At 57.3% G+C, this 24,295-nt stretch overlaps 4 protein-coding genes across 9 annotated transcripts; 3 read left to right on the forward strand and 1 right to left on the reverse strand.

Annotated features, from left to right (window-relative positions):
* Positions 1-76: 76 nt before the first annotated feature.
* Positions 77-3,415, reverse strand: ZNF784 (zinc finger protein 784). Its single transcript, XM_041742723.1, has 2 exons — positions 3,284-3,415; positions 77-1,954 (listed from the first exon to the last, which is right to left on the reverse strand). The coding sequence occupies exons 1-2, from the start codon at positions 3,359-3,361 to the stop codon at positions 1,064-1,066; spliced, it is 969 nt and encodes a 322-aa protein (XP_041598657.1). The 5' UTR covers positions 3,362-3,415; the 3' UTR covers positions 77-1,063.
* An 11,704-nt stretch (positions 3,416-15,119) lies between these two features.
* ZNF580 (zinc finger protein 580) lies at positions 15,120-17,101 on the forward strand. Of its 2 annotated transcripts, none has more exons than XM_041741092.1 (2): positions 15,120-15,250; positions 16,225-17,101. In XM_041741092.1, exon 2 carries the CDS (start codon positions 16,237-16,239, stop codon positions 16,753-16,755), a length of 519 nt encoding a protein of 172 aa, XP_041597026.1. In that variant the 5' UTR covers positions 15,120-15,250; positions 16,225-16,236; the 3' UTR covers positions 16,756-17,101. The 2 variants fall into 2 exon arrangements, with proteins under 2 accessions (XP_041597026.1, XP_041597036.1); XM_041741102.1 differs by lacking the exon at positions 15,120-15,250 and adding an exon at positions 15,281-16,123.
* A 149-nt stretch (positions 17,102-17,250) lies between these two features.
* On the forward strand, positions 17,251-19,024 carry ZNF581 (zinc finger protein 581). Of its 2 annotated transcripts, none has more exons than XM_041741081.1 (2): positions 17,251-17,420; positions 17,973-19,024. In XM_041741081.1, the coding sequence occupies exon 2, from the start codon at positions 17,991-17,993 to the stop codon at positions 18,585-18,587; it is 597 nt and encodes a 198-aa protein (XP_041597015.1). In that variant the 5' UTR covers positions 17,251-17,420; positions 17,973-17,990; the 3' UTR covers positions 18,588-19,024. The 2 variants fall into 2 exon arrangements, with proteins under 2 accessions (XP_041597015.1, XP_041597023.1); XM_041741089.1 differs by lacking the exon at positions 17,251-17,420 and adding an exon at positions 17,429-17,599.
* CCDC106 (coiled-coil domain containing 106) lies at positions 18,372-24,081 on the forward strand. Of its 4 annotated transcripts, none has more exons than XM_041741068.1 (7): positions 18,372-18,465; positions 19,831-20,065; positions 21,319-21,394; positions 21,539-21,646; positions 21,739-21,915; positions 22,779-22,991; positions 23,321-24,081. In XM_041741068.1, the coding sequence occupies exons 3-7, from the start codon at positions 21,364-21,366 to the stop codon at positions 23,635-23,637; spliced, it is 846 nt and encodes a 281-aa protein (XP_041597002.1). In that variant the 5' UTR covers positions 18,372-18,465; positions 19,831-20,065; positions 21,319-21,363; the 3' UTR covers positions 23,638-24,081. The 4 variants fall into 4 exon arrangements, with proteins under 4 accessions (XP_041597002.1, XP_041596995.1, XP_041596985.1 ...); XM_041741061.1 differs by lacking the exon at positions 18,372-18,465 and adding an exon at positions 18,629-19,083; XM_041741051.1 differs by lacking the exons at positions 18,372-18,465; positions 19,831-20,065 and adding an exon at positions 20,351-21,190.
* The last annotated feature ends 214 nt before the right edge of the window (positions 24,082-24,295 follow it).

Consider the following 24,295-nt stretch of genomic DNA (forward strand, 5'->3'; position numbering starts at 1 on the left):
CTGCGATTCACTGCTTGTGGCAAGACCAGTGTGGATCCTCTATCCCCAACCCCCAAACACAAGACTGACAGAGAAACCCTTCAGAAAGTCCTTTAATAGGAGTAGAGCTGGAGGCTCCCCACCTCCAGCTCCCAAGTCCTCCTCTCACCCTCACCACAGTGACTCAGTTCATCCCACCCCATGCCCATTGTATACACAGGCCAGCCCACCAGTGCTGCCATCTCCCAACCCTTCCTTGGGGGTAGCCTTGGGTCAGGTAGTAAGCTGTTTGGTTCACATTGGGAATGGAGGAAGTCAGAGAAATCTGAGGCTATGCCAAAGCCCTGGGGGCCATGGGCTCTGAACCTAAAGCCTTATGAAGGGGGACATTAGGTGGCTGTTTGCTGTCCAGATTTTTTTGTTGCCTCAGAGTCAGTGGGTTAAGGAGGGACCACCGTGGGAGCAGGGAGCAGCTCTTGGAGTCAACTTTCTTATGCTCAGGCTTACATCCTTGAGGCTTGAGTGCTTTCGGCTAGGACTTGGGGACCCTCTGGCTTCAAGGTGATGGCATTCCAGAATCTCTTTATGGAGGACCTGGTGGGAGTCTTCTGCCTGAGGGTGGGTAGGCACCCCAGGTTCAGTGCAATCCAGTGAGGTAGGCAAAAGATTCCATCCTGGTCCACCCTAGGTCCCAAGATAGTCCAGGGTTCTGTAGATGAAGGGCTGGCCCAGAGACACCAGGGCAGACCCTGGTTCTACCCCTTCCACTCAACCCTGGCTCCCCATCTGTAGTGCCCAGGTTCTGATGGACACCCAAGGGGTAGGCAGATTGGGCAGTGAAATGCAGCCCATGTTCCTCACATTTAGCTGGGCATCCATAGGGCAGTGTCTGTGCCTTTCTGAGTCTCATGGAGGTGCTGTATGGATTTGTGGGTATCCCCAAACTGGTTCTCCCGCACTAGCTGCTCTTAGCCACCTCCTTAGCTTTCTTCACCTCTCCTGCCTCTGCTTCCCATCCACCCCTTCCCCTGCAATCCACCTTCTACTTCCTGTATTAATGCTCCCATGGCCTTGCTCTCCCAGCCTACTGGTCGACCTCCACCTTCACCTTGGCCGCCTCCCCCCGTCCTTCTTCCAGGCTCTTTTCTGGCCCATGCCCACGCCCACTCCCCGGCCCTTCGGCCCCCGAAGCCTGCCGGGTGCCAGAGTCTCCCGGCCCCGGCCCGTGGAAGTGGGTGCGTTGGTGCTTGCGGAAGTTAGAGGAGTTGTTGAATGTGCGGTCGCACAGGGCGCAGCGGAAGGGGCGCTCCCCAGTGTGAATGCGCGCGTGGCCACTGAGCACCGACGACTGGGTGAAGCCCTTGCCACAGATGCCGCAGTGGTAGGGCCGCTCGCCCGTGTGCACCCGCTCGTGGTCGCGCATGTCTGAGGAGCGGCGGAACGGCTTGGCGCAGAACCTGCAGGCGAAAGGCTTGCCCACGGCAGCGCCCGCAGCCGCCGCTGCCATCACCACCTCTGACCTCTCCGGTGGCACCCCGGGCCTCGATGCTCTAGCCGCGGCCGCTTCAGGAGACCTCTGAGAGGCCCCTGGCTCCACCCCATGTCGGCGCTGGTGCCGCAGCAGAGGCGCCAGGGCCTTGAAAGCACGCGGGCACAGGGCACAGCGGTAGGGCCGCTCCCCCGTGTGCAGGCTGTAGTGGGCGCGGAGGCTGGCGGGGCCGGGGCAACTGTGGCCACACACATGACACCGGCTGGGATCCCCACCCTGCCCGCCGCCCTCCGCCTCCGCCAGGTGGCCATGTTCATGGAATAGCAGCTCAGACACCAGCCGGAACGCAGCCGGGCACAAGGCACAGTGGAGGGAGCCTGGCTCCGGTGGCTCGGGGACCAGCGTGGTGTCTGTCACCTTCACTACCTGGATCTCGATGAGGTCACTTGGGGGGGTGGCGGGGCGGCCATCATCTGGGACCAGGACCTGGGTAAGGGGGAGACAAAGACCAGGAGCCTGTGGACCCTTCCCAACATGCCCCCACTTATTAAAACATCCATCTCCCTGGAAGCACACTGCGCCCCTCAATTTCCAGATCCTGCTCTCCATCCTACAGGATCCTGTAGCATTCCTATCAAGACTTCACACCTTTCCCAAGCATCCAGCTGTTTTTTTCCCCTACCCCAGTTAAAAGCCAATTTTTTGGCTTGACAACCGAAAAAGCTTCCTGAACAGAACCCCCTGTCTGCTGGCTCCCCAAAGTAGCTCAAATGACCTTTTGAAAATGGAAATTAGATTGCCATTTTCCCACTCAAAACACTCCCATAGGGATGCCTGGGTGGCTCAGCGGTTGAGCATTTGCCTTAGTCTCAGGGCGTGATCCCGGAGCCCAGGGATCCAGTCCCAGATCGGGTTCCCTGTGTGCAGCCTGCTTCTCCCTCTTTATTTATTTAAATAAATTTAAATATTAAAAAAACCCCAAAACTCTCATGGCTTCAACTGCACTTAAAATCCAAAGCTGTCATCATATTATCTATCATGCTCTGGCTCCTGCTTGTCTCTGACCCCACTGTAAATCTAAGCCAGCACACAGCTGACTTCTTTCGTCCAAATTTAGCTCTCCTTACCCCCAGTCTATCAGCTCACTTTTTATTTCCTTTATAGCGAAACACAATAAAGATCCGTTATTGTCTCTGTCCTCTAGACTGTGAGCTCCAACAGAATACAGTCCTTATCTGTTTTGTCTATGGGGCCCAAGTAAGAACTCAGGAGATGTTTGCTGAATGAATGAATGTCCTATCACTCTCCAGTTCTGAGTGGGGAAGTTCTAGAGTCACCTGGGGCATCATCATTCCTCCCAAAATCCTCCCCTAGGCATTTGAGTCCTATCACTCAGACCTCTGCAAAATCATTACCCCACTCCAACGTGGGTGCCCCCACCATAACTGCCCATCCTTCCCTTTCAGGGTCACCTTCTGAGCCTTCCAAGCAAATCCAACAGCCCCAGAATTTTTGAAGCCCCGCCCTCGGAATGCCCCGCCCCCTACTTACATATACCTCTCACTGGACTCGTCTCCCGCCCAGATGTTCCACCCAACCCCCTCCTCAGGCCCCGCCCTCCAGACCCCGCCTTCCACCCTCATAGGCTCCTCCTTAGGCCACGCCCCTCGCCCACCCAAGAAGCACCGCCCCCAGACCCAGAGACCTAAATACCTCCCCCGCCCAGCCCCGCTAGGCTCCGCCCAAGCCCCGCCCCCTGACCCGAGACCTCCTCCCGCCTCGAGTCCCCGGCTGAGGTCCCTTCTCCGCCCGCACCAGGTCCGGCGTCTCCGAGGATCGCGGCTCCGGGGCCGCTGAGCTTGGACTCGGGGCCTCCGGGCGCGCGGCGGCCATCTTGTGCCCAGGCCCCGCCCCCAGGCCCGCGGTCGCGGTGGGAAGAGGCGGGGCTCGGGCCTGCGTCAGAGGCGCCGCGCAGGCGCAGTGGTCGGCGGGGGCGTGGCCCTGCGGAGGCCGAGCCCCGCCCACCGAGGGAGCTCTGAGCGCGCTTTAACCACCTCTCTAGCTGAAGTGGCTGTGCGCCAAGCAAGACCTCCCTTCCTCACCAGCGTCCGCAGGCTCCGGCATTAATCGACTCTCGCCAGAACCCCACCTGTGTTACCTTTGTTCTGTTTTTTGTTGTGTTCCTACCACATGCGTTTGTCGCCGCCTCCGGGTGGCTACCCTCAACGGAGTGGTGGAAAGTTTACAAAGAATGTGAGCATTTTCGCAGGAGGCACTCGGCGAACAGCGACTGGCGGCCCTGGGAGTTTGCAAGCATCCACGGACCGGGGAGCGCACGTCTAGATAGAGAAGCCCCGACGGTGGGTTGTGGGAGCACCCAGAACAGAACTGGGGCCCCGCTGTGTGGCCGTGGACAAGTCACCACACTGCTCTGGGCCTTGTACACGTTTTCTCTACACGTATAAAACTGGAGCGGCGGCGTGAAAACCCAACAAGACGAGATATGGGACTTTGAGCACACTTTGGTGTTTTGGGAGGAGGCAGGGTAGCTGATGCTTGAACATTACCATCCTTCCTAAATTTGCTGTTTCTCCTCCTTCCCTGCAGTGATAAGATTGCACTTTCCTGGGGCACCTGGTGGCTAAGTCGGTGAAGTGTCTGCCTTCAGCTCAGGTTTTGATCCTGGAGTCCTGGGATGGAGCCCCACATCAGGCTCCCTGCTCACTGGGGAGTCTGCTTCTCCTTTTGCCCCTCACCCCGCTCCTGCTTGCTCTCTCTCATAAATAAATAAATAAATAAAAAATATATATGAGATATATATATTTATGAGATATATAAAAATATATATATAATATATATATTGCACTTTCCTTTGAAGTTAGACCTGGTGTGCTGGCTTTCCTTGGCCAGTGGATTATCAATGACAGCTCCTGGGAAGAGCCACAGAGCTCTTCAACAGGTTTCCTCCTGCCGATCTGTACTTGGGATTGGATGGTTGCAGTGGTTTCCATCATCCTGAGTTCTAGAGTGTCTACAGAGAACAGAGCCTGGTCCTGGGCCTCCTTGGAGATGTAGCATTTATGTAGCATTAAAAAACGTTTTATTTTGTTAAGGCACTGAGTCAGAGGCTGTTACTACCATATAAGCTATTGTGTTTTTTAAATTTTTTAATTTTTTATTGTGTTTTTAAAAATATTTTATTTATTTATTCATGAGAGACAGAGAGAGAGAGAGAGAAAGAGAGGCAGGCAGAGACACAGGCAGATGGAGAAGCAGGTTCCATGCAGGGAGCCTGATGTGGGACTCAATCCCAGGACTCCAGGATTCCATCCTGGGCCAAAGGCAGGCACTAAACCGTGGAGCCACCCAGGGATCCCCCATATAAGTTATTGTATCTTAACTGATACACATAAGGAGTCTGTTACTTACATTTTAAAATTATAAACTGTTTCTTTTTTAAAAAGATTTTAGTTGACAGAGCACAAGCAGGGGGAGCACCAGGCAGAGCATGAGGGAGAAGGAGGCTCCCCGCTGAGCAGGGAGGTCTATCCCAGAATAGACCAGATCCTACCAGCTGAGCCATCCAGGTGCCCCTAATATAAACTATTTCTATATAAAAACAAACAACTGTCCATACTCACTAATAAATTTAAAATATACAACATTGCAGATAACAATCTAACTTATGTACCCCTCACCCCTTCTCCTACCCTCCCCTGATGTTAGAGTTTGCATTTTCTATTTATCATTCCTATGCATGTCTTCCTCATTTTCCTATATATTATATATGATATTGTTCTATGTGCTTTAATTTTTTTTCTAGTAAGGGCCCTTGGGTGGCTCAGTTAGTTAAAGCAGCATTTGGCTCAGGTCATATCCCTGAGTCCCGGGATCCAGCCCTGAGATGGGTTCCCTGCTCAGCCTGGAATCAACTTCTCCCTCTCTCTCTGCCCTTCCCCCATGTTCATTCTCTCTCTCTCTCTCTCTCAAGCAAATAAATAAAATCTTTTTAAAAATATATTTCTGGGGACGCCTGGGTGGCTCAGCGGTTGAGCTGCTACCTTCGGCTCAGGGAGTGATCCTGGGATCTGGGATCACGTCCCACATCGGGCTCATTCCACAGAGCCTGCTTCTCCCTCTGTCTGTGTCTCTGCCTCTCTGTGTGTGTCTCTCATGAATAAATAAATAAAATCTTTGAAAAAAAATCTTTTTTTTTTGTGCCTCCTGCCACCAATGCTCCCTCCCCTCATGCTGTGGGGCCAGATTCATTGCTAAATAGCAAAAATATCCTCCTAAGGGTACGGTGTATCAGATGTTCAGGCTTTCTTTTTCCTGTCTCATCGCCCCTGACCCCGGTCCGTGTAGCTGAGTATCATTTGTTCTGTTCGACAGTTGGGGTCTTGAGCTGCCGCTTCTGCCAGTGAGGGGAAGGGTGGTAGGGGTGGCGAACAATATCCATTGGTTTTCCTACTCCTTTGAGAAACTGAACACCCCGAGGAAGGTGGCTGGGGTCCCTGTGGCAGGCTCTGCCTTGGGCCACCTGTACTGCAGGCAGGCTGACGAGATAGATTGTTTCTAAGAAGCATTAGATGAATCCTATGAAAAGTAGGATGGCCTGCCCACAATTTTGAGCTCATTGATTGCAAATGTAGGTGGTTGTTAAATGTTGTTAAACTGGAAGAAGCTTGGTCCGTGTTTCAGTGGTTATTTTATGTTGGTGGATGATGTTGACATTTTGTCCCAGTTGGGGAAAGGGGTGAGTCGATGGCCACAGTGGCAAGCGGTGACATTAGAAATCTTTTCGAGGGCTGGTCCATCTTTACTGTTGGCAGGAAGGAAGGGCCTTGTGTTGTGGGTGAGAGTATTGAATACTCTGTGTGCGTTGGAGGCTGTGAAGCACTTGGGAGTGTTTTTGTGACCTCAGGAGGAAGCTTTTTCTGAAAATTCACAATTTGAAACCCTGTTGTCTGCAGGCTATATGTCCTCCCCACCCTGTCAGGTCCTGGATGGGTATGTCCCGGTCATGGTCACTGGCCCAATCTCTCACCGATATTTATAGCCATTCCCATTCCTTTGCACATCGGAACTGTTTGTCCTAAATGTGTTTTTCTAGCTCTTCTAGAAGATGACCACTAATTTAGAAACCCTCGGTCTTGAGGTTTGCCCAGAGGCACTTGTTTGAGGTGCCCTCCTGCTTCAGCTGGTGCCGCTGCTGCCCGGCTTAGGTGTACCAAGATTTGGGAACTGGTTAACCTCATCAAATATGGAAGAGGAGCTCACTTGTCCCAAAGGAGAGCTGACTTGATAAGTGGCGCCTGCCGGGCTGTAGCATCTTTGCGCCCCTCTGCCTTTGTGCTAAACAAGTAGAGGAGCTGCTTAAGTGATCTTTGCGCGGATGTAGAGTTCTAAAAAGATTCTAGTTAAGGCCACTTGGCTCATGTTTTCACCCCAGCACGAAGTTGTTCCTCTTACTGGAATGATGCTCCAGAGCTTCTCTTGAGACGTGACAAGTGGCGTGGTGTCAACCATCTAAGGCTTCGGCTCAGCCTGATTACTGGGCCCACAGTATGTGATCTCGCGATGCCAACCTGTTACTTTATTATTATTTTTTAATCAAAAAGACAGTACCTGCTTTCTCTAACCAGCTCTCTCCCAGCCCCCTCACCCCATGTTTGAATGATGTTTTATCTTTTGGAAAGAACAAGGCTGTGATGTAGCAACTATTGTCTGTGTCTCCTGTGTGTCTGTTCTTGTCACAAATGTATTTGGGGACATTGGATGCATTCATTTTCTGTAATAAAGTTTCTTAATCAGTCTTCCAAAAAGTAAAAAAAAAAAAAAAAATCTTTTTTTTTCTAATAAATGAGGGGTGCCTGGCTGGCTCAGTTGGAAGAGTATGTAACATTTGATCTCAGGCTTGTGACTTCAAACCTCACATTGGGTGTAGAGATTACTAAAGAATAAATCAATTTTTAAAATTGTATTTTTTAAAAAAAGACTTTATTTATTTATTCATGAGAGATACAGAGAGAGAGGGAGAGAGAGAGGTAGAGACCCAGGCAGAGGTAGAAGCAGGCTCCATTGCAGGGAGCCTGATGTGGGGGTCTCAATCCCGGGACTCCTGGATCACGACCTGAGCCAAAGGCAGATGCTCAATCATTGAGCCACCCAGGCATCCCAGGTTTAGTGGTCTTATAAAAGACCCCAGAGAGCTCCCTTGCTCCTTCCATGTGAGGACACAGAAGGTGCTGTCTCTGAATCTGGAGGGGGCCCCTCAGCAGACAGAATCTGCTGGCATCTTGATCCCAGCCCTCCCAGCTTCCAGAAATGTGAGAAGTACAATTCTCCTGCCCTGGACCTGGTATTCTATGATGGCAGTCTAATGGACTAGGAAAGTTGTGTAATGTGAGCACATTCAGCTTCTCCAGACCTTGGTTTCTTCAATCCTCCAAAACTCCTTCCTGGACATGGAGAGATATCCCTCCACTTAAAAATGGGCCAGATGTGGGGATCCCTGGGTGGTGCAGCGGTTTGGTGCCTGCCTTTGGCCCAGGGCGCGATCCTGGAGACCCGGGATCGAGTCCCACGTCGGGCTCCCGGTGCATGGAGCCTGCTTCTCCCTCTGCCTGTGTCTCTTGCCTCCCTCTCTCTCTCTCTCACTGTGTGCCTATCATAAATAAATAAAAATTAAAAAAAATGGGCCAGATGTCTCAGAACAGAAGCTATTAAAGTGGCCCATGAATACAGGCAGATGTGCTCAGCATCACTGGGCATGATGAAGGCATGACATGATATATACTTCCCACCCACTAAACTGAGATTAAAGATCTTCAGATAACAAGTGTTGGGGAGGCATCAACAAGTGTTGGGGAGGCATCTGAGTTTGAAGGCTCAAACTCAGCCTTCCATTTTTCAGAGAAAAACTGACGCCTAGAGAGGTTAAGTGAAATGTTGGTCACACAGCAGGTGGACCCTGAAAGTCACACTCTTACACTCTGTGGCCCCTGAGTGTTACAAGGGGTGAAACGAGAAAGTTCAGGTTGAAAATGAGAGAGCTGGGACACCCGGGTGGCTCAGTAGTGAAGCAGATGAAACCCACATACCCTGCTGTCAGGAATGTAAGTTGTTGCAGCCACTTAGAAGACCATTAATACCCATAAGAAGTGAGTCCTTATATCCACCAAACAACATGTATAAGATTATTCATAGTAGCCTTATTAATAATAGACTAAAACTCAAAACAAATGTCCATTGACAGTTAAAAAGAAAAAAGAAGGAAATTGTAGGATAAAAACATACAACAGAAACTATACAGCAAGGGAAAAACAAATTATTGAAAACAACAGCATGGCTGACATAATGTGAGTGAAAGAAGTCAGACACGAAAAAGTACTTATAACTATATTTATATGAGGTTTTTAAGAGCAGGCCAAACTAGTCCTTGGGAGTTGAAATCAGAAAAAGTCACCCTTACTGGAGGCTAATGACTGACAGGAAGCATCCTGGGGTGCTCTCTGCGGTGCTGGTTATATTGCTATGTATATACATTAAAATTCACTGATCTGTAACCTTAAGACTTGTGTACTTTGTGTAATATACATCTTATATTAAAAAAAAAGAATGGTGGCCTCTATGTGACAAATGGGAAAACTGAGCCAAATGAGAATGGTGTCACACAACGCTTCTCAGACTCCCCTGGAGAGACTTGGGGTCTGTTTGAAGACTAAATTGATTGCATCATTTCTAAGCTGCTTAATTAAAAATCTGAAGTTTGCCACAAAATTCTGATGGAATGCTTATTACTTCAAGACAGCATTGAGTTTAGGTCATGCCATCTGGTTTTTCCTTACATAGCCAGCCTGTAATTGGCCAGCCCCAGACTGACCCACTGTGGCTGGAAGATCTACCTGTCTGTGTCACACTCAGGCAACTCTTTCACCAAGGAAACTCTCTCATTTTTTAAAAATGTTATTTATTTATTAGTGCGAGACACAGAGAGAAGCAGAGACACAGGCAGAGGGAGAAGCAGGCTCCCTGCAGGAAGCCGGATGGGGGACTCTATTCCGTGTCTCCAGGATCAGGCCCTGGGCTGAAGGACTCCTGGGATCCAGGACTGCTGGGATCACCACCTGAGCCAAAGGCAGACGCTCAACTACTGAGCCACCCGGGTGTCCCAGCTCTCTCATTTTCTTTTTCTTTTTTTTTTTTTTTTTTTTTTTTGCTCTCTCATTTTCAACCTGAACTTTCTCGTTTCACCCCTTGTAACACTCAGGGGCCACAGAGTGTAAGAGTGTGACTTTCAGGGTCCACCTGCTGTGTGACCAACATTTCACTTAACCTCTCTAGGCGTCAGTTTTTCTCTGAAAAATGGAAGGCTGAGTTTGAGATACTAAAGGACCTTCTCCTTCAAAATTCCTGTCTCCCCTACAAGATTCTTTAGTGATGCTAGTCTCCTGATTGCTGTCCCTCTGTCTCTCCCAGGTGCTTAGGTGGGGTGACAGTTAAATATTCCGGTCTTTGTCGCCCCCACCAGGCTCAGTAGAGCTCCTTGCTGCACCAGGTGTCCAATAACAAGATTTGTCACTTCTGAAGGGAAGAAAGGCGCTAGTTTGCTCACTCTTTTATCCCCGGAAGTTGCCACGAAGGCGACACTTAACAATTTGTTGAAGGAATGAGATTCAGTTCAGTGGAACGAAGGGCTACTGGGAACCTTTTCTTCGAAGGCGTGTGTTTCCGCCCGGAAGGCTTTCACGTGAATACCCTCCCCGTCCTTTCCGGTCGGAGGCAATGGCACCTTTAGGGCCCCCAGGAGACCCAGTCCCAGCGCTTCCTGAGTTCCTGGGGGCAGCTCACCGGGCGGCTGAGCCTCGGGCCCCCACGGACAGAAAGGGTCGTGCCAAGAGTCGGGGTCCGGAAGCATAAGGACCCCGCGCCGAGAGGGAGGGTTCTCCAGAGGGTCTGGGGCGATGATCCGGTGGGCGTCCGGGGCTCTGGCAAGAGCGGATCGTGGCGGGGCGGCTGGAGAGACTGAGGTCGGCGTGGAGGAGCCATCGGGGGCAGGGGAGGGGCAGACAGCAGCGCGGCCGAGGTGGGCGGTGAGGACGGACGCAGGAGGTCGAAGCCCCGCCGTCAGAGGGGAGACACTGGGTGGGGAGGGGGATGGAGATGCTGAGGGGTGTGTGTGTGGAGACACCCCCGGGGGAGGAGGGAATGGAGACATTTGGTGTTGCAGGGCCAGCACGAAAGGACGGGATCTCGCGACTGGGGAGCGCGGGCAGCCCTGGGAGGGAGGGCTGAGGAGGACCCCGCCCGCTGGGCGTTAGAAGGAGGAGACGGAGGGCGACAGCGTAAGGGAAAACTTGGGTGGTGCGGGAGTGTAGGAGGGCGTGTAAGGGGACCGCGGTGCACACCGGTAGGAACGGGGTGACAGATGCTAGAGGCCTGTAGGAGTCCTGGGAGCGTGCAGAAGCGGTCAAGTTAGCAAGTCCAGCATCTGGCACATAGTGGGGCATGGAAGACACTACCCCCCAGCCCCTTGTCCAGACCGTGCGTGTTAAGGAGTAGAGGGTGTGTGTGTCATGGATTAGCAAAGATTGGGGGACGCAGGGAGGTCCTCTGGTCACCACAGCCCCTTAGCTTCTCCCTGGTTTCACTTAATGCAGGTCTTCCTCCTGTAGCTACTCCTCTCGATTCAAGGATGCCTATGGCTTTATTTTCATCAATGGAGGCTCCTCCTATCCTCAGTGAATACTCTTCCCTTGAGTTTCCTCCTCCAACTCTTCCTCCTCCTTCATGCTCATTTCCTGCCCTGGTTCCAGACCAGTACCTGCTCAGTGCCTAGAGGGCATAACATCCACCTACATATACAATGTGATATGTGGAGAAGGAGTGGAGAAGCCTGATGACAGCCTGTAAGTCAAAGGCACTGACTCCCACTTGGTTTACAGCTATCCTAAGTGCCTGCAGGTCTTCAAAATGCTGTCAGGAGTGCCTGGGTGGCTCAGTGGTTCAGTGTCTGCTTTTGGCTTAGGTGATGATCCCTGGGGTCCTGGGATTGAGCCTTGCTTAGCAGGGAATCTGCTCCTCCTTCTGCCTCTGCTACTTCTCCTGCTTGTGTGCTCTTTCTTTTTCTCTCTCAAGTGGGTGGAATCTTAAAAATACATACAGAAAAAAATAATACTTTGTCTCAAGGCTCATGGCCTGTCCCACTTGGATGTCTGGCACTGCATCTGGAGGCCTTCAAGCAATCTAGCAGTCTGCCAGCACCAGCCAGTCCAGCGCTGGGCTTCCTGAATGTGTTCCTTCTGCCCCTGGGGTGGTTTAGGATTACCAGGTAGCTGGCTCAGCACATCCTGGTGCATTAGTGCCAACTAAGTCTATCACTGATACGGACCTAAAACTGATGCCCATGGCAAACAGCGTGCTGGGAATCTTCCTACAGCTCTCCGATGTGGAGCTTGAAAGATGTCATTTGCAGAGCTTGGCTCTGGCATGTCTCATGGACAAAGCAGCACCCTTTTCTGAGCTGCTCTCTCCCAGAATGAATGCTTTCCAACCTCGAGGCATGCTGGAGGCCTGTGCGTGGCAGGGAAAGTGTGAGAGGGTAATGAAAAAGACATCCTCACCTCCTAAGATGATTAGTGATCTTTTCCCTGAAGCCTCACCCAAAAGGCAGGGACCCTGGATGTTGACTGTGCACTGGGTGGAATTTATGACTGGGGCATTCACTCTTTGGCTTCAGGCAACCCTCTGTAAACCAGGAATGAGTTCTCTCCTCCCTGTCAGCACCAGATAGTAATGATTCGCCAAACCTGCTAAGACATCTTTCTTCTTGCCTTGTTCTTCCTTCCTCTGTGTCTCCATGCTCAGGCTGTCACTTACTGACTGACTGCCATGGGGTGCTCCTCCACACTTCCTACTGTGGCTGTAGTAAGCAGCTCAGGATGATGCAAAGGGAGATGAGCCAACACCTACCTGGGCTTCTCCAGGTGCTAGCTATACAAGCGTGCTTAACCTGGGCCAGCAGGTGTCTCTCACTTAGGATTCTGGCCAGAAGTGTGCGACCCCTGTGGGAAGTCCTTCAAGCCTCCAGCAGCTGGTCAACCCACGAGGGGGCGCCTGCCCCTGCTCCCTTGGCCCAGGAGGTCCTGGCTGGCTGTGGGGGTGCAGACCAGGACTTCTGGCGTACTCTAGATCTGGGTATCATTTCCCTCAGCTGCTCCAGCTGGACAGTACCAGCCCTGACCAGCCATGTAATCCAGGGCCATTGACCGCCTCTCTCTGGCCTTGCCTTTCCCATCCGCTCAGGGGCATCCCCCGCCCTATTTTCTGGCCGTCTGATGCTTGACGTGTCAAGGCCTGGGTTTCCTCCGCTGTTGCAGGGCAAAATCATTCCGGCCCTCTGTTTTTGCTGGCAACCAATAGACATGGCAAGCCCCTCTGATTTCGGTCGCTGGCTGTCCCCGTGTGACGCCGGAACCGTTGTTTGGGGGTGTTCGTGTCCCACCCGGGTGGATTCCGGAGCCGCGTTGGCCACAGTAGCGGGGCGGGGCGGGGCGCTGCGCGGGGAACTATCCCGTCTGCCTCCGGCGGGCTCGGAATCCCGAGGTAGGCCTGCCCTGGCCCTTCCCGCCCAGGCCCCCGCCCTGCGGTGGCCCCGTCTCCCCCTGTGCCCCACTGGCGGCCGCGGACCCCTGCAGGCGGCTGGGGTCCACATGCGCAGGGAGGAGGCCCGCCGGCGGGAGCTCAGGTCCGTCCCCCGCTCCCCACCCACCCCCGCCGGGGGTTTCACTGGTCTCAGTCCGCAGGAGGAGCCCAGGACCTACCCAGGGCTTCACTGGTCCCCAGTGGTCCCAGTTGGCACGGGGACCTCAGGACCCCCGGTGCTTTACTGGTCCCTAGTGACCCTGGGCTTGCAAGATGGGCAGGCACCCACGAGCTACAGCATCGCCCACTCAGAGCTCCAGGATCAGGTTTGATCCTGCAAGTGCTGCAGCAAGGCCTCACTTCATTTGTGCACCTGCCGGGCTGGGTGGTACTCACGCCCCGGGGCCAGCTTTGTCTTGGAGTGCGAAGGATTCCCAGTGCCTGGCCCAGCATGTGCAGGCTGGAAGGGACTTGCTGGATGGACAAGAGGCCACGGAGACTCCATAGAATCTCTTCTTTTTGGTACAGATGGCAGAGGCCCTGGTCTTTCTTGCTGTGTGACCTGAACCTCTGTTTCCTCATTCTTGAAAGGGGGAATGGCCAGCCCACTCTGGTCAGGGGTGAGAGGCAAGAGCCTTTTGTTGGAATCCTGACTCTGCCACAGCCCCTCTTGATAACCTGGGATTGACCACTGTCATTTTCTGGCTTCTTAAATATTGCCCAGTAAAACACTAGGAAAAATAGCGTGTATGGTCCAAATCAAATACAACTGCGAATCCTTTCTGGCCTGCTGGCCTCCAGTTTGCAAACGGCTGAGGGCGGTTTAGGAGCGGTTCCAAACCGTAGGCAGCCACTAGCTACGTGTGGCTATTTAGCTTTATTTATTTATTTATTTAATTTATTTATTTTTTGGCTATTTAGCTTTAAGTGAAGAGAAACATTTTCTTTTTTTAAAACATTTTTTATTTGTATTTATTTATGATAGTCACAGAGAGAGAGAGAGAGGCAGAGACACAGGCAGAGGGAGAAGAAGGCTCCATGCAGGGAGCCCGATGTGGGACTCGATCCCGGGTCCCCAGGATCGCGCCCTGAGCCACCCCAGGCATCCCGAGAAACATTTAAAATGCAGGTCCTCAGCCGCAGTCGCCACACTTGGCTAGTCACCCAGACAGTTCTCTTTGAGAACTCATTAGTGTGAAGCTCCGCCCGCACCCCTTTCCCCGGGTCCTGGGGCTGGGCGCGACAATGAGGCCCCTTCTCTCGCTCGGCGCTCGCGCCGCCCCCTCTGCTGCCTGTTCCACGCAGCGCGCTCCCCACCACGCTACCCCTGCTTTTCAAACGGTTCCCGGCCCGGGGACGGCCGCCCGCACCTGCCGCCACCTGGGGTCGCACCTGCAGCCGGGCCTCCAGGTGCTACGGCCACCCGGCGCGGCCCCAAAGCAAGCTCCAGGCGCTGCCTCGATTTCCCCCTGCGCCGCGGGAGGCGCTTTGTACAGGGCCTCCGATCCCTCTCGGGCCTCAATTTCCCTATCAGCCTGCCAGGACGAGCTACCCTTTCCCACCTCCACATCCAGTAACATCTGGCCCTCCGAGGGCCTCGGTTCCCCCATCTGTCCGAGGGGAGGCCACAGCTTCCACGTCTGTCACTGCTGATGCCTGGCCCTCTGAAGGCCTGGGTCTCCCCGTGTGCCCCACCGATAGGACCATTCCCGTTCCCGCCCCCCGCATGTCCGGGCAGGGGGTGCAGCTGCCCCTGGACAGACCTGGGCGCACCCTTTCCTCGCTGAGCACCAGGCCACGCAGACCGCCTAGCCTGTTTATTAATCGGCGTCTCGGCGCCGATCAGCTCCTGTCGGGGAAGAGGGCAGGGCTCGGTGGACCGGGATCGTGGGAGCAGCGGGCTCGGGGATAGCGGAACCTTCGTGGTGGCACGCGCGTTTCCTGACGGCGCCCTTTTCCAGCGACACCGCCGCCCCTCGCGCCCCGCGCCCGCGCCCCCCGCGCCCGCGTCCCCGGCGCCGCCGGCCCGGAGCTCCCGGAAGTCTCGGCCCCGCTGCCGCCGGTACTCGCGAGGGGAAGCCCGGGCCGCCCGGGACCTCGGCCCGCTCCTCCGGTCCCGAGAGGCCGCCGCATCGGGTACGCGGGCCGGGACGGAGGGAGGAGCCTGGCTCCCTCACGGCGCAAGGCCGGGCCGGACTGGGGGAGGGGCGGGCGCTACGGGGGTGGGGGTGGGGCCGGGCTGGGGGTGGAGGAAGCCCTGGGGCGGGGGAGCATCGGCTGGCTGGGGGACCCGGGCGCTGGGGTTAGAGGAGGCGGATCGGAGCAGTGGGCTGGAGGAATGGGGACACAGAGGTGTCAGATGCGCCCCGAGGGCAGGGGCGGGGGCTCCGGGGGCCACGCTGAGGGCAGCGAGGGGTGGCACGAGGCCCCCGAGGGCGAGGACGGGAGAAGTAACGGTGTCGGCGGAGAGAGGGGCGCACTCGAGGGGACCTCGGGCAGCGAGGTGCAGGGTCTGGGGGTGCATGAAACACAGACAATGGGTTCGTCGGGCGGGGACCGGGGCGAGACCTGGGGGAGCTAAGACAGGGCCAGTATGGAGCCGCCCGGGGCCCAACCCGGCGCGCTGGGAACCCAGAAAGGAGAGTCAGCGGGACCGCGAGGTGCCCGGAGCTAGGCTGGCCTTCCCGGGTGGGAGGTGGCTGTGTGCCCCCGCGGACGGGGACAGGATTCCACCCGGGCTGTGCCTGGGAAAACGGGGAGGCCCCGACCCACTAGGAGCAGATGACGCCCTGCGGCCGTCAAGAGAGGAACCAGACTTGGAAGTGAACAGGCTGTGAGGGAGCTGGGGGCGGGCGGGGGGAATGGCCGCACAGAGACCTCTGGCCTGGCCTCGGGGGAGCCGCAGGAGGAAAGGCAGGGGTGCGCCCGGCTCAGCTGGAGGTGTCCTGGAAGCAGCTTCATGGAACCAGAGCCGTCTGGCCTAGAGTCGGTTTCTTTTTGGCAGGAGAGGTAGGTCAGTGGTCCAGAGGGCATAACAAGCAGCGGGAAAGGGGACAGTTTTCTCGCTAAGAGGCGATTTTAATTTGTTTCCCCTCCACTACTGCTCCCAGCTGACGCCCCAGATGCTGCTGCTGCCGCCTCGGCCACCCCACCCTCGGTCCGCCTCCCCAGAGGCCATGGACCCACCGCCCCCCAAGGCTCCCCCTTTCCCCAAGACGGAAGGCCCTCCCTCCACGCCGTCCTCGGCGGCAGGGCCGCGCCCCCCGCGGCTGGGCCGCCACCTGCTCATCGATGCCAACGGGGTCCCCTACACGTACACGGTGCAGCTGGAGGAGGAGCCCCGGGGCCCGCCGCAGCGCGAGGCGGCGCCGGGAGAGTCGGGCCCGCGCAAGGGCTACAGCTGCCCAGAGTGTGCTCGTGTCTTCGCCAGCCCTCTGCGGCTGCAGAGCCACCGCGTGTCGCACTCGGACCTCAAGCCCTTCACGTGCGGCGCCTGCGGCAAAGCCTTCAAGCGCTCCAGCCACCTGTCGCGGCACCGCGCCACGCACCGCGCCCGGGCAGGCCCGCCGCACACCTGCCCTCTGTGCCCGCGCCGCTTCCAGGACGCCGCCGAGCTGGCGCAGCACGTGCGCCTGCACTGAATCCCGGACCGTCGGGGCCCCGCGGGCCACACGGCGGACCCCCACGCGCCCCCGCCTCCCCGCGGCCACTGCCTTACCCGGGGCCTGGGTGTCTTCCTCCGCCCCGGGGACAGACACCATTCCTTCCTTACCTACCCGCCTAGCTGCGTGATCCCCTCCCTAGCTCGGCTGTGCTGTGCGAGCCTTTGCCGGTGACACAACCTCTCCGGGCCTCGGTCTTCTCAGTGGCGACCGGGTGTGCGCACGGAAGACTTGACAAAGAGCACGGCACGGTCTGGCTCGTTTCTGTATCTACCACTTTCCATTCACCCCTCCTCCCCTTACTCAATAAACATTCCGCACTCCACTTTAGGGCTCAGACATGCGTGTGTGTGGTGGGGGGTGGGCAGCGGGCTGGGGCTAGGCGGGGGGCCGGACCGTCTGCGCCCGGGAACCTTCCTCTCGGCGGGTGTTTCTGGCCGGATACGTTTCCCGAAGGCTCAAGCGCCCCGCCCCCACCTTCCTTCCCTGGACCCTCTTTTCTGCGCCCCGGCCCGCTCTCCCGTTACCGGTTCTACCAGCTCCCGGGGGACACCCAGAGGCACCCGTCCCGTCACCACCTGCGACCACGGGGGTAGCCTGGGGCCGTTCCTGAGTCGCCCGGACCCGAGAGGCTGCTGCACCGGGTACGGGGGCCGGGAGGCGGGAGGGAGCGGGACACTGGAGGGGCGGGGCCGGTACCTGTACGCCGGGTGGGGCGAGGCCGTTGTGGGGGCTCCGGAGGGCGTGGGCTCAGACGGGGCGCGGCACCCTGGGGAGAACTTGGGGGGGTGCTGGATGGGCATGGATTAGAGGGACTCCAGAGGTAGCTGGGCTGAGGGGGCCGGGGCGTTTGGGGGGCTGTTGGACGGCGGGGCAGGACCAGGGGTCTGACGTGGCAGCGTCTCGCACATGCTTGGGCGAACAGGAAAGGGGTAGACGAGGTTTCGGGTGGAGTCATGGGATGGGGCGACACCCAGACCCTGGGGAAGGGCAGGGAGAGCCCTGCGGGTGGCCAGTGTAGGGGGCGCACAGCAAGACAGCAAGGTCCTGGTGGGCTTGGCTTGCGGTGGGTGGTGGGCGGTCAGCAGAGGTGGGAGAGGGTCCTGGAAACTCTGCAGAAGGTCAGAGTCCCGGTGACAGTAGATGACGCTGGGGGTGCTCCTACCCTGATGTAACTCCTCTCTCCCGTCCACCAGGCCTCCCCACCCCTCCGGATGCTGGTGCTGCTGTTGGCCCCCAGCCCGCAGCCCCTGGCGCTACCCTCCACAGAAGCCATGGAGGCCCCCCCTTCTCGGACAGGCCGGTCTCCAGAACCTGAACCTTCCTCATCCACAGGACCACCCCAGACTTCCTCCTCTCCGAAGCCTAGCCACTACCTGCTCATTGACACCCAGGGTGTCCCCTACACGGTGCTGGTGGACCAGGAGTCTCAGAGGGAGCCCGGGGCAGACGGGGCTTCAGCCCAGAAAAAGTGTTACAGCTGCCCCGTGTGCTCCCGGGTCTTCGAGTACATGTCCTACTTGCAGCGACACAGCATCACCCACTCGGAGGTGAAGCCCTTTGAGTGTGACACCTGTGGGAAGGCATTCAAGCGGGCCAGTCACCTGGCTCGGCACCACTCCATTCACCGGGCTGGTGGTGGGCGACCCCACGGCTGCCCACTTTGCCCTCGCCGCTTCCGGGAGGCAGGTGAGCTGGCCCAGCACAGCCGGGTGCACTCAGGGGAGCGCCCATTTCAGTGCCCACATTGCCCACGCCGATTTATGGAGCAGAACACGCTGCAAAAGCACACTCGATGGAAGCATCCATGAGCTAGGCTGCAGGGTACCCCAGGTGCCATGGTGTTCTGGGGGAACCTGGACTCCTGTCACCCTCAGACACCTGGCCAGTGCTGAGGGCTGGTTGCAGCCCTGGACAGGAACACAGACACACCTCCTGCAAGGGCCAAGCCCAGCCTGAAGGAGGAGCCCATGAGTAGCCTCTGTGTGGTGGAGATAAGATGGAAACTACACCTTGCATTCCAAGTGGAGCCCTCCAGCCTCAGGCTGAGCCCTGACCCGAGGTGTGGGGGGAGAGTGCTCCATGTGGAAGTCCTCCAGCTTGAAAGAGGTGGTTGGGAGCCATCAAGAATTTGCAGCAGCTTTCTGAGGCCTCCATGTTGATGCTGGGGGAAGGGGACCGGAACCACCTCCCAACCCCCAGCCAGGGCCTCAGATTGGATACCCAATAAACACCTTTCCCATTTTGAGCACTTGAGATTTGTTTTTGGTGACAGCAGCTTGACCCGCCTGCTGCCTAACAGACTCAGTAAGTGCCTGGCCCACCTCTTTTTGGGCAGAACAAGTCAGCCATTTATTTTCCCCAGAGAGGGAAAGAGTCTCCCACTTTCTGACCTCAAATAACACTAACAGGGCCCCGATCTTGAGCCTAGACCATTGCCACATGTTGGGCTGAGCATTTTGCATGGGTCCTACCAGTGCCTCCGCACAGTGCTTGGCTTGCCTGGTGGCAGATGGGATGGTCAGCCTTCTGCACTGGGGTCAGTCTTAGTGTGGCTCCTCACGTGTATCACCTAGGCAGTGTTTTAAGCCTTTTTTTTCTAAAGCTAGGACCTATTGTAAGAAACATTTTATCTGGCAACCCAGTATAAGATACAAAAAATATATGTGAGACAAAACTTTAACAATACTTAATATCTGCCATATGCAGCTCACTTTTTTTTTTTTTTCCTTTCCTGCCAATTCTGTCCTATTATACTGAATTCCCTGCCCATGAACCTGTGGTTTGCAAAATACCGATCTAGGGCAGGTGTCTCCCCCTGGACGTCCTGACCCAGGCTGCAATTTATCTATACTGTGAAGCAGGTAGAAGGGTGGCCACAGCTTTCTAAGCGGTGCAAACATTTCAATTCTCTTTCTGCAAGGTTCAAGCCTTACTGTCATAGGGCTGGCAAAAATTCCAGGAGCAACTGGTGACCAGGCAGAAAGGCAGGGAGCAGAGCCGCAAGCTCAATAAACATCTTAACGAATTTTCCTTGCGCGTGTTTCGTGCCAGGCACTGTGCTGGGCCTCATTTCTTCTCCCGACCTCTTTTTCGGTGGAAGAACAAATTAGCCATCCCCACTCCCCAGAGGTACAGAGCCTCCCACTGCCTGCCCTCAAATGACACCTCCTGCGCCCGGATCCTGATCCTGGACCATGGCCAGGCGCTGGGCTGAGCGCTTTGCCTGCACCTTCTCAGTACATGCTCCCAGCACACATAGCAGGATCCTAGCCTCCCGACTGCACAGGTGAGTAAACTGCACTCTCTTAGTACATCTTCCCAGCGCACCTAGCAGGATCCTAACCTCCCCACGGTACAAGGTGGGTAAACCGGGGCGGGGTCAGGTCCAAGTGCTCCAATGCCAGCTCAGACCCGCTACCACCTGGGCGATGCGGGTGCTGCTACAGGCCCCTGCGTTCAGGGTCGGTCACTCCACTCCGCCCCCTCCCCGGTCCTAGGAGCCATCTGTGGGAGATGAAGGGGCGGGTTGCGCGGGTCCGCAAGGCAGTTCTCAAGGTGTCGGGTCTTAACTTTCCCGGTGCGTCGCCACCCACCCCGGGGATCCCGGAGCCGCTGCTCTCCAGGAATTGGGAATTTCTCGACGCACCCTGGCCGGGCTTCGCGGAGGGCGGGGTCGTGCGGCAAGGGGCCGTCGCGCAAGTGCAGCCCGCGCCTCTGCCGCCAACGGCAGGCCTCACCTGGGGCCAGAGGCTCCCGGAGAAGCGCGACGCCCCGCAGACCGGGAAGCGCCAGCGTCCCTGTCTGCTCCCGCCGCCCCGCCGGAGACTGGCAGTCTCTGCCGTCCCGCCTGTTCGCGGCGGGTGGGCACTTCCCTTCACTCCCCGCAACACTTTGCAGACGCTCCCCGGCGCCGGGCATGGGCGCCGCCGCTGTCGGTCCCCTGGCCGGATTCCGCGCGCGGGTGGGTGAGCGCGGGGCTCTGGCCCCTCCGGCCCCGGGCAGCTGTGGGCGGGGGGTGGTGGCCGCCTCTGCACCCGGGGCCTCGTGAATCTCCCGCTGAGACCCCCGGCCAACCTCGCTCCCCCTCCCACCCGGGGGACAAAGGGCGGGGGCGGGGGCGCATCCCCACGCGTGACCTTCCCCCGCACTGCGCACGCGCCCCGCCCCCTCCACCACGGGGGAGGGGCCCTGCTCGCCCACACTTGTGCGGGGGAGGGTCGTGGGGAGGCGCAGCGCGTGGGATGGATCCCCGCCCCATGGCTGGAAGTTGGGGCACGGTCCCCTCCCTGCCGCGCCTCTCGCTTCTTTTGGCTCCGAGGTGACCCGTGATGAGGGGCCGCACCATCCAGGCCAGAAAGTCTCCGCTTGGGCGGCCCCGCGGGGAACCCACTCCTCCCCTCAGGAGCTCGAGGTCTGGGTGCCCAGCCCCCTAGTTCCCTAGAAACCCAGTACTGTGACACCCCCGGCGTTCCCCCTTATGCCACCCCTTCCCCACTTCCCCTGGGATGTGCCTCCATCTGCGCTCTCTTTTCTGTCCAGTGCCCCTGAGGCGCTCAGCTGCCTGGGTCCACAGGAGGCCACGCCATGAATGACCCAAACAGCCGGAGGAGGACACGTGAGGAAGCTGGGACCCTGCCCCACCCTTGGTGCTCCCCTCCCTGTCCCCTACCACCCTGTCCCCTCCCTCACCGGGGCTGCTGTGGTTGGGGGCTGGTCCCAGGTGCCTTCCCTGGGGTGACCCCTGGCCTCTCCTCTCCAGTGAAGAAAGACGATGAGGCCTTCGAGATCTCCATCCCCTTCGATGAGACGCCCCACCTAGACCCACAGATCTTTTACAGTCTGAGCCCCTCTCGGGGAAACTTCGAGGGTGAGCTGGGGGCAGCGTGGAGGGACCCCAGCCGTCTGGGGTATAGGGCCCTGGAGGCCTGGGGTGTGACCAAGGCTCCCCCCCGTCCCTAGAGTCTCCGGAGGCCCCATCCCCGACAGTAGCCCTGATGAATGGTGTCAGGGCCCAGCTGCACATGGCCCTGGAGAGGAACTCCTGGTTACAGAAGCGCATTGAGGACCTGGAGGAGGAGAGGGACTTCTTGCGGTGTCAGCTAGACAAGTTTATATCCTCTGCCCGCATGGATGCAGGTCAGGTGCCTGAGGAGCTGGTCCCTCATGTCTGCTTTGGCCCTCCTCTGGGATTCGTGACCCTTCCTCACCTACTCTTCTCCTTTGGCATCTTTTGTCCTTTCCCTGCTCCCCAGGCCATCTCCCAGACTCCAAAGATCAGCTTGCTTCCTTCCTGACTCCTGCCTTTGCTGATGGGCAGGACCCTGTGGCCATGTCAGGGCTTTCCTTTCCCAAATCTTTACACCCTGTTTTGGGGAGTCTAACTTCTCCCTTCTGCATGATGTTAAGCCCTTGCCTGGCTCCTTCCCAGGACTCCATATCCCCCTGTGATTCACCTGACAGCCTGGGCAAGGGCTCTGTTTTCTCAGCATCTGTGTTACTGGGGACCCCTTTGCTCTGGAACCACCTGTGGCCCAGGGTGCTGATGGGAACATACCTAGGATGGTGGGGCCCAAGGGCCCTCTGGACTTTTTCAGTGAGGTCCCACTGAGCCCCCAGAAAACCCCTACTCCACTGTGGGAGCCTGTGGTCAGAGAGTCTCGGAGGTGTCTGGTCCTGTCTTGGTCCTCTCAGTCCTTCCCCCCCACCTCTTGCCCTAAAGTTAAGGAGTCAGAGGAGCATGAAACCATGCCCCACCTGTGATCTTTACCCCCAAATCCAACCAAGTGTACTGTGTCCAGTCATCTTGGTGGGAACTGCAGCATCTATACTGCATTTTCTGTTTGTCTTGGGGGCTCCAGTCGGGCCCAGTTGAAGTCCCCACCACCATGTGTGATGTGACACCGTCCCCACCTTGCAGATAGTCTCTTGCCTCCTTCTGCCTCCTGTTCTGGAAGTTCATGTGTATGGGTCTCTCTCTCTCTCTCTCTACCTCTCTCCAGAGGATCACTGCCGGGTGAAGCCTGGGTCCAGGCGGGTTGAGGGGGATGGCAGGGGTGGGGCTGGGGGCGAGGCCTCAGACCCGGAGTCAGCGGCCTCCTCGCTCAGTGGAGTGTCTGAAGAAGGCAGTACGGTGGAGAGGAAGAGGCAGAAGCAGAAGGGAGGTGCTGGCCGGAGGCGCTTTGGGAAGCCCAAGGCCCGGGAGAGGCAGCGGGGTGAGCAAGGCGCATGCAGGGTGTGGGAGCTCAGGGGTTCTGGGCTGGGGGCTTGCTGTGACTGTGGGGAGGCCCTTCCTGTTCCCCTGGCCTGGTTGTGTGTCCCAGCCTATCATGGGGTCTTACTTTGGATCTGAGCCTCAGCTGGGCTGCGGATCCTCCTCCCTGGGCCTGCCTTCTCCTATTTTCCACTTGTCCCACTGTCTCTATGTCTCTGAGCATTTCCTGTCCTCTTGATTTCTGCGGTGTTCCCTGGCTCTCCCTGTGTTGGGCTCCCTGTCTGTCCTTGCCCCATCCCTGTTCCTCACGTCACTCTCTCTGCCCTGCAGTGAAGGATGCAGACGGTGTCCTCTGCCGCTACAAGAAGATACTGGGCACCTTCCAGAAGCTGAAGAGCATGTCCCGGGCCTTTGAGCACCACCGCGTAGACCGAAACACGGTGGCGCTGACCACGCCCATCGCGGAGCTGCTTATCGTGGCCCCAGAGAAGCTGGCGGAGGTAGGCGAGTTCGACCCTTCCAAGGAGCGTCTGCTCGAGTACTCGCGCCGCTGCTTCCTGGCCCTGGACGACGAGACCCTCAAGAAGGTGCAGGCTCTCAAGAAGAGCAAGCTGCTGTTGCCCATAACCTACCGCTTCAAGCGGTGATCCCACCCTACTTGTCCCTCCGTGCCCCTCCTGGCACCGGGCGGGCGTGTGCATGAGTGGTGTGCTCCTCCCGAGAGCCTAGGGGCTGGCGGCGTATTTCCCACCCAGGTCCCTGGCCCCTCCTCTCCTCTCCCGTCCCTGGCACCTTCTCCTTCGTCTGCATTCCCCGGGGAGGGGCGTCTACTTAGCTGGGCTCACGGGAGCCGCCGCGCAGGGCTCTGTCTTTCCCCAGCACTGGCCCCCTCCTCTGCCCCGGCGGGCCCCTGCTTCCTGGGGTGACTGCGAGACTCTCCGCGGGGCCAGGCACTGTACATAGCCCGTCCCCACCCCAGCCCCGAGGAGAGGCTGGCTCGCTCTGCCAGGAGCTCTCCACCCGCATTCCGGACGAAGAATTATTCAGAGGATTTAAACTAAAGAGAGACAATAAAATTTGGAATAAACTCGGCCCGGCCTCTTCTTAGAGGGGGTGTCCGTTGCCGCGGAGATGGTGACGGGAGCTCCGGGGAGTTGCATGGGGCGGGCGGTTAGGCAGGGAACCGGAGCTTGGGGAGACAGGATGTAATTAGCACCCCCAGAGGCACGGCAGGGGCGGGAGAAGGAGCAGCAGCCGTGCCCCGGAGAGCTCGGAGGGGCCGGCCCCCCCCCCCCCACCACCGCG

This window comes from Vulpes lagopus, chromosome 2 (genome assembly GCF_018345385.1).
Source record: "Vulpes lagopus strain Blue_001 chromosome 2, ASM1834538v1, whole genome shotgun sequence".
NCBI classification, from domain to species: Eukaryota; Metazoa; Chordata; class Mammalia; order Carnivora; family Canidae; genus Vulpes; species Vulpes lagopus.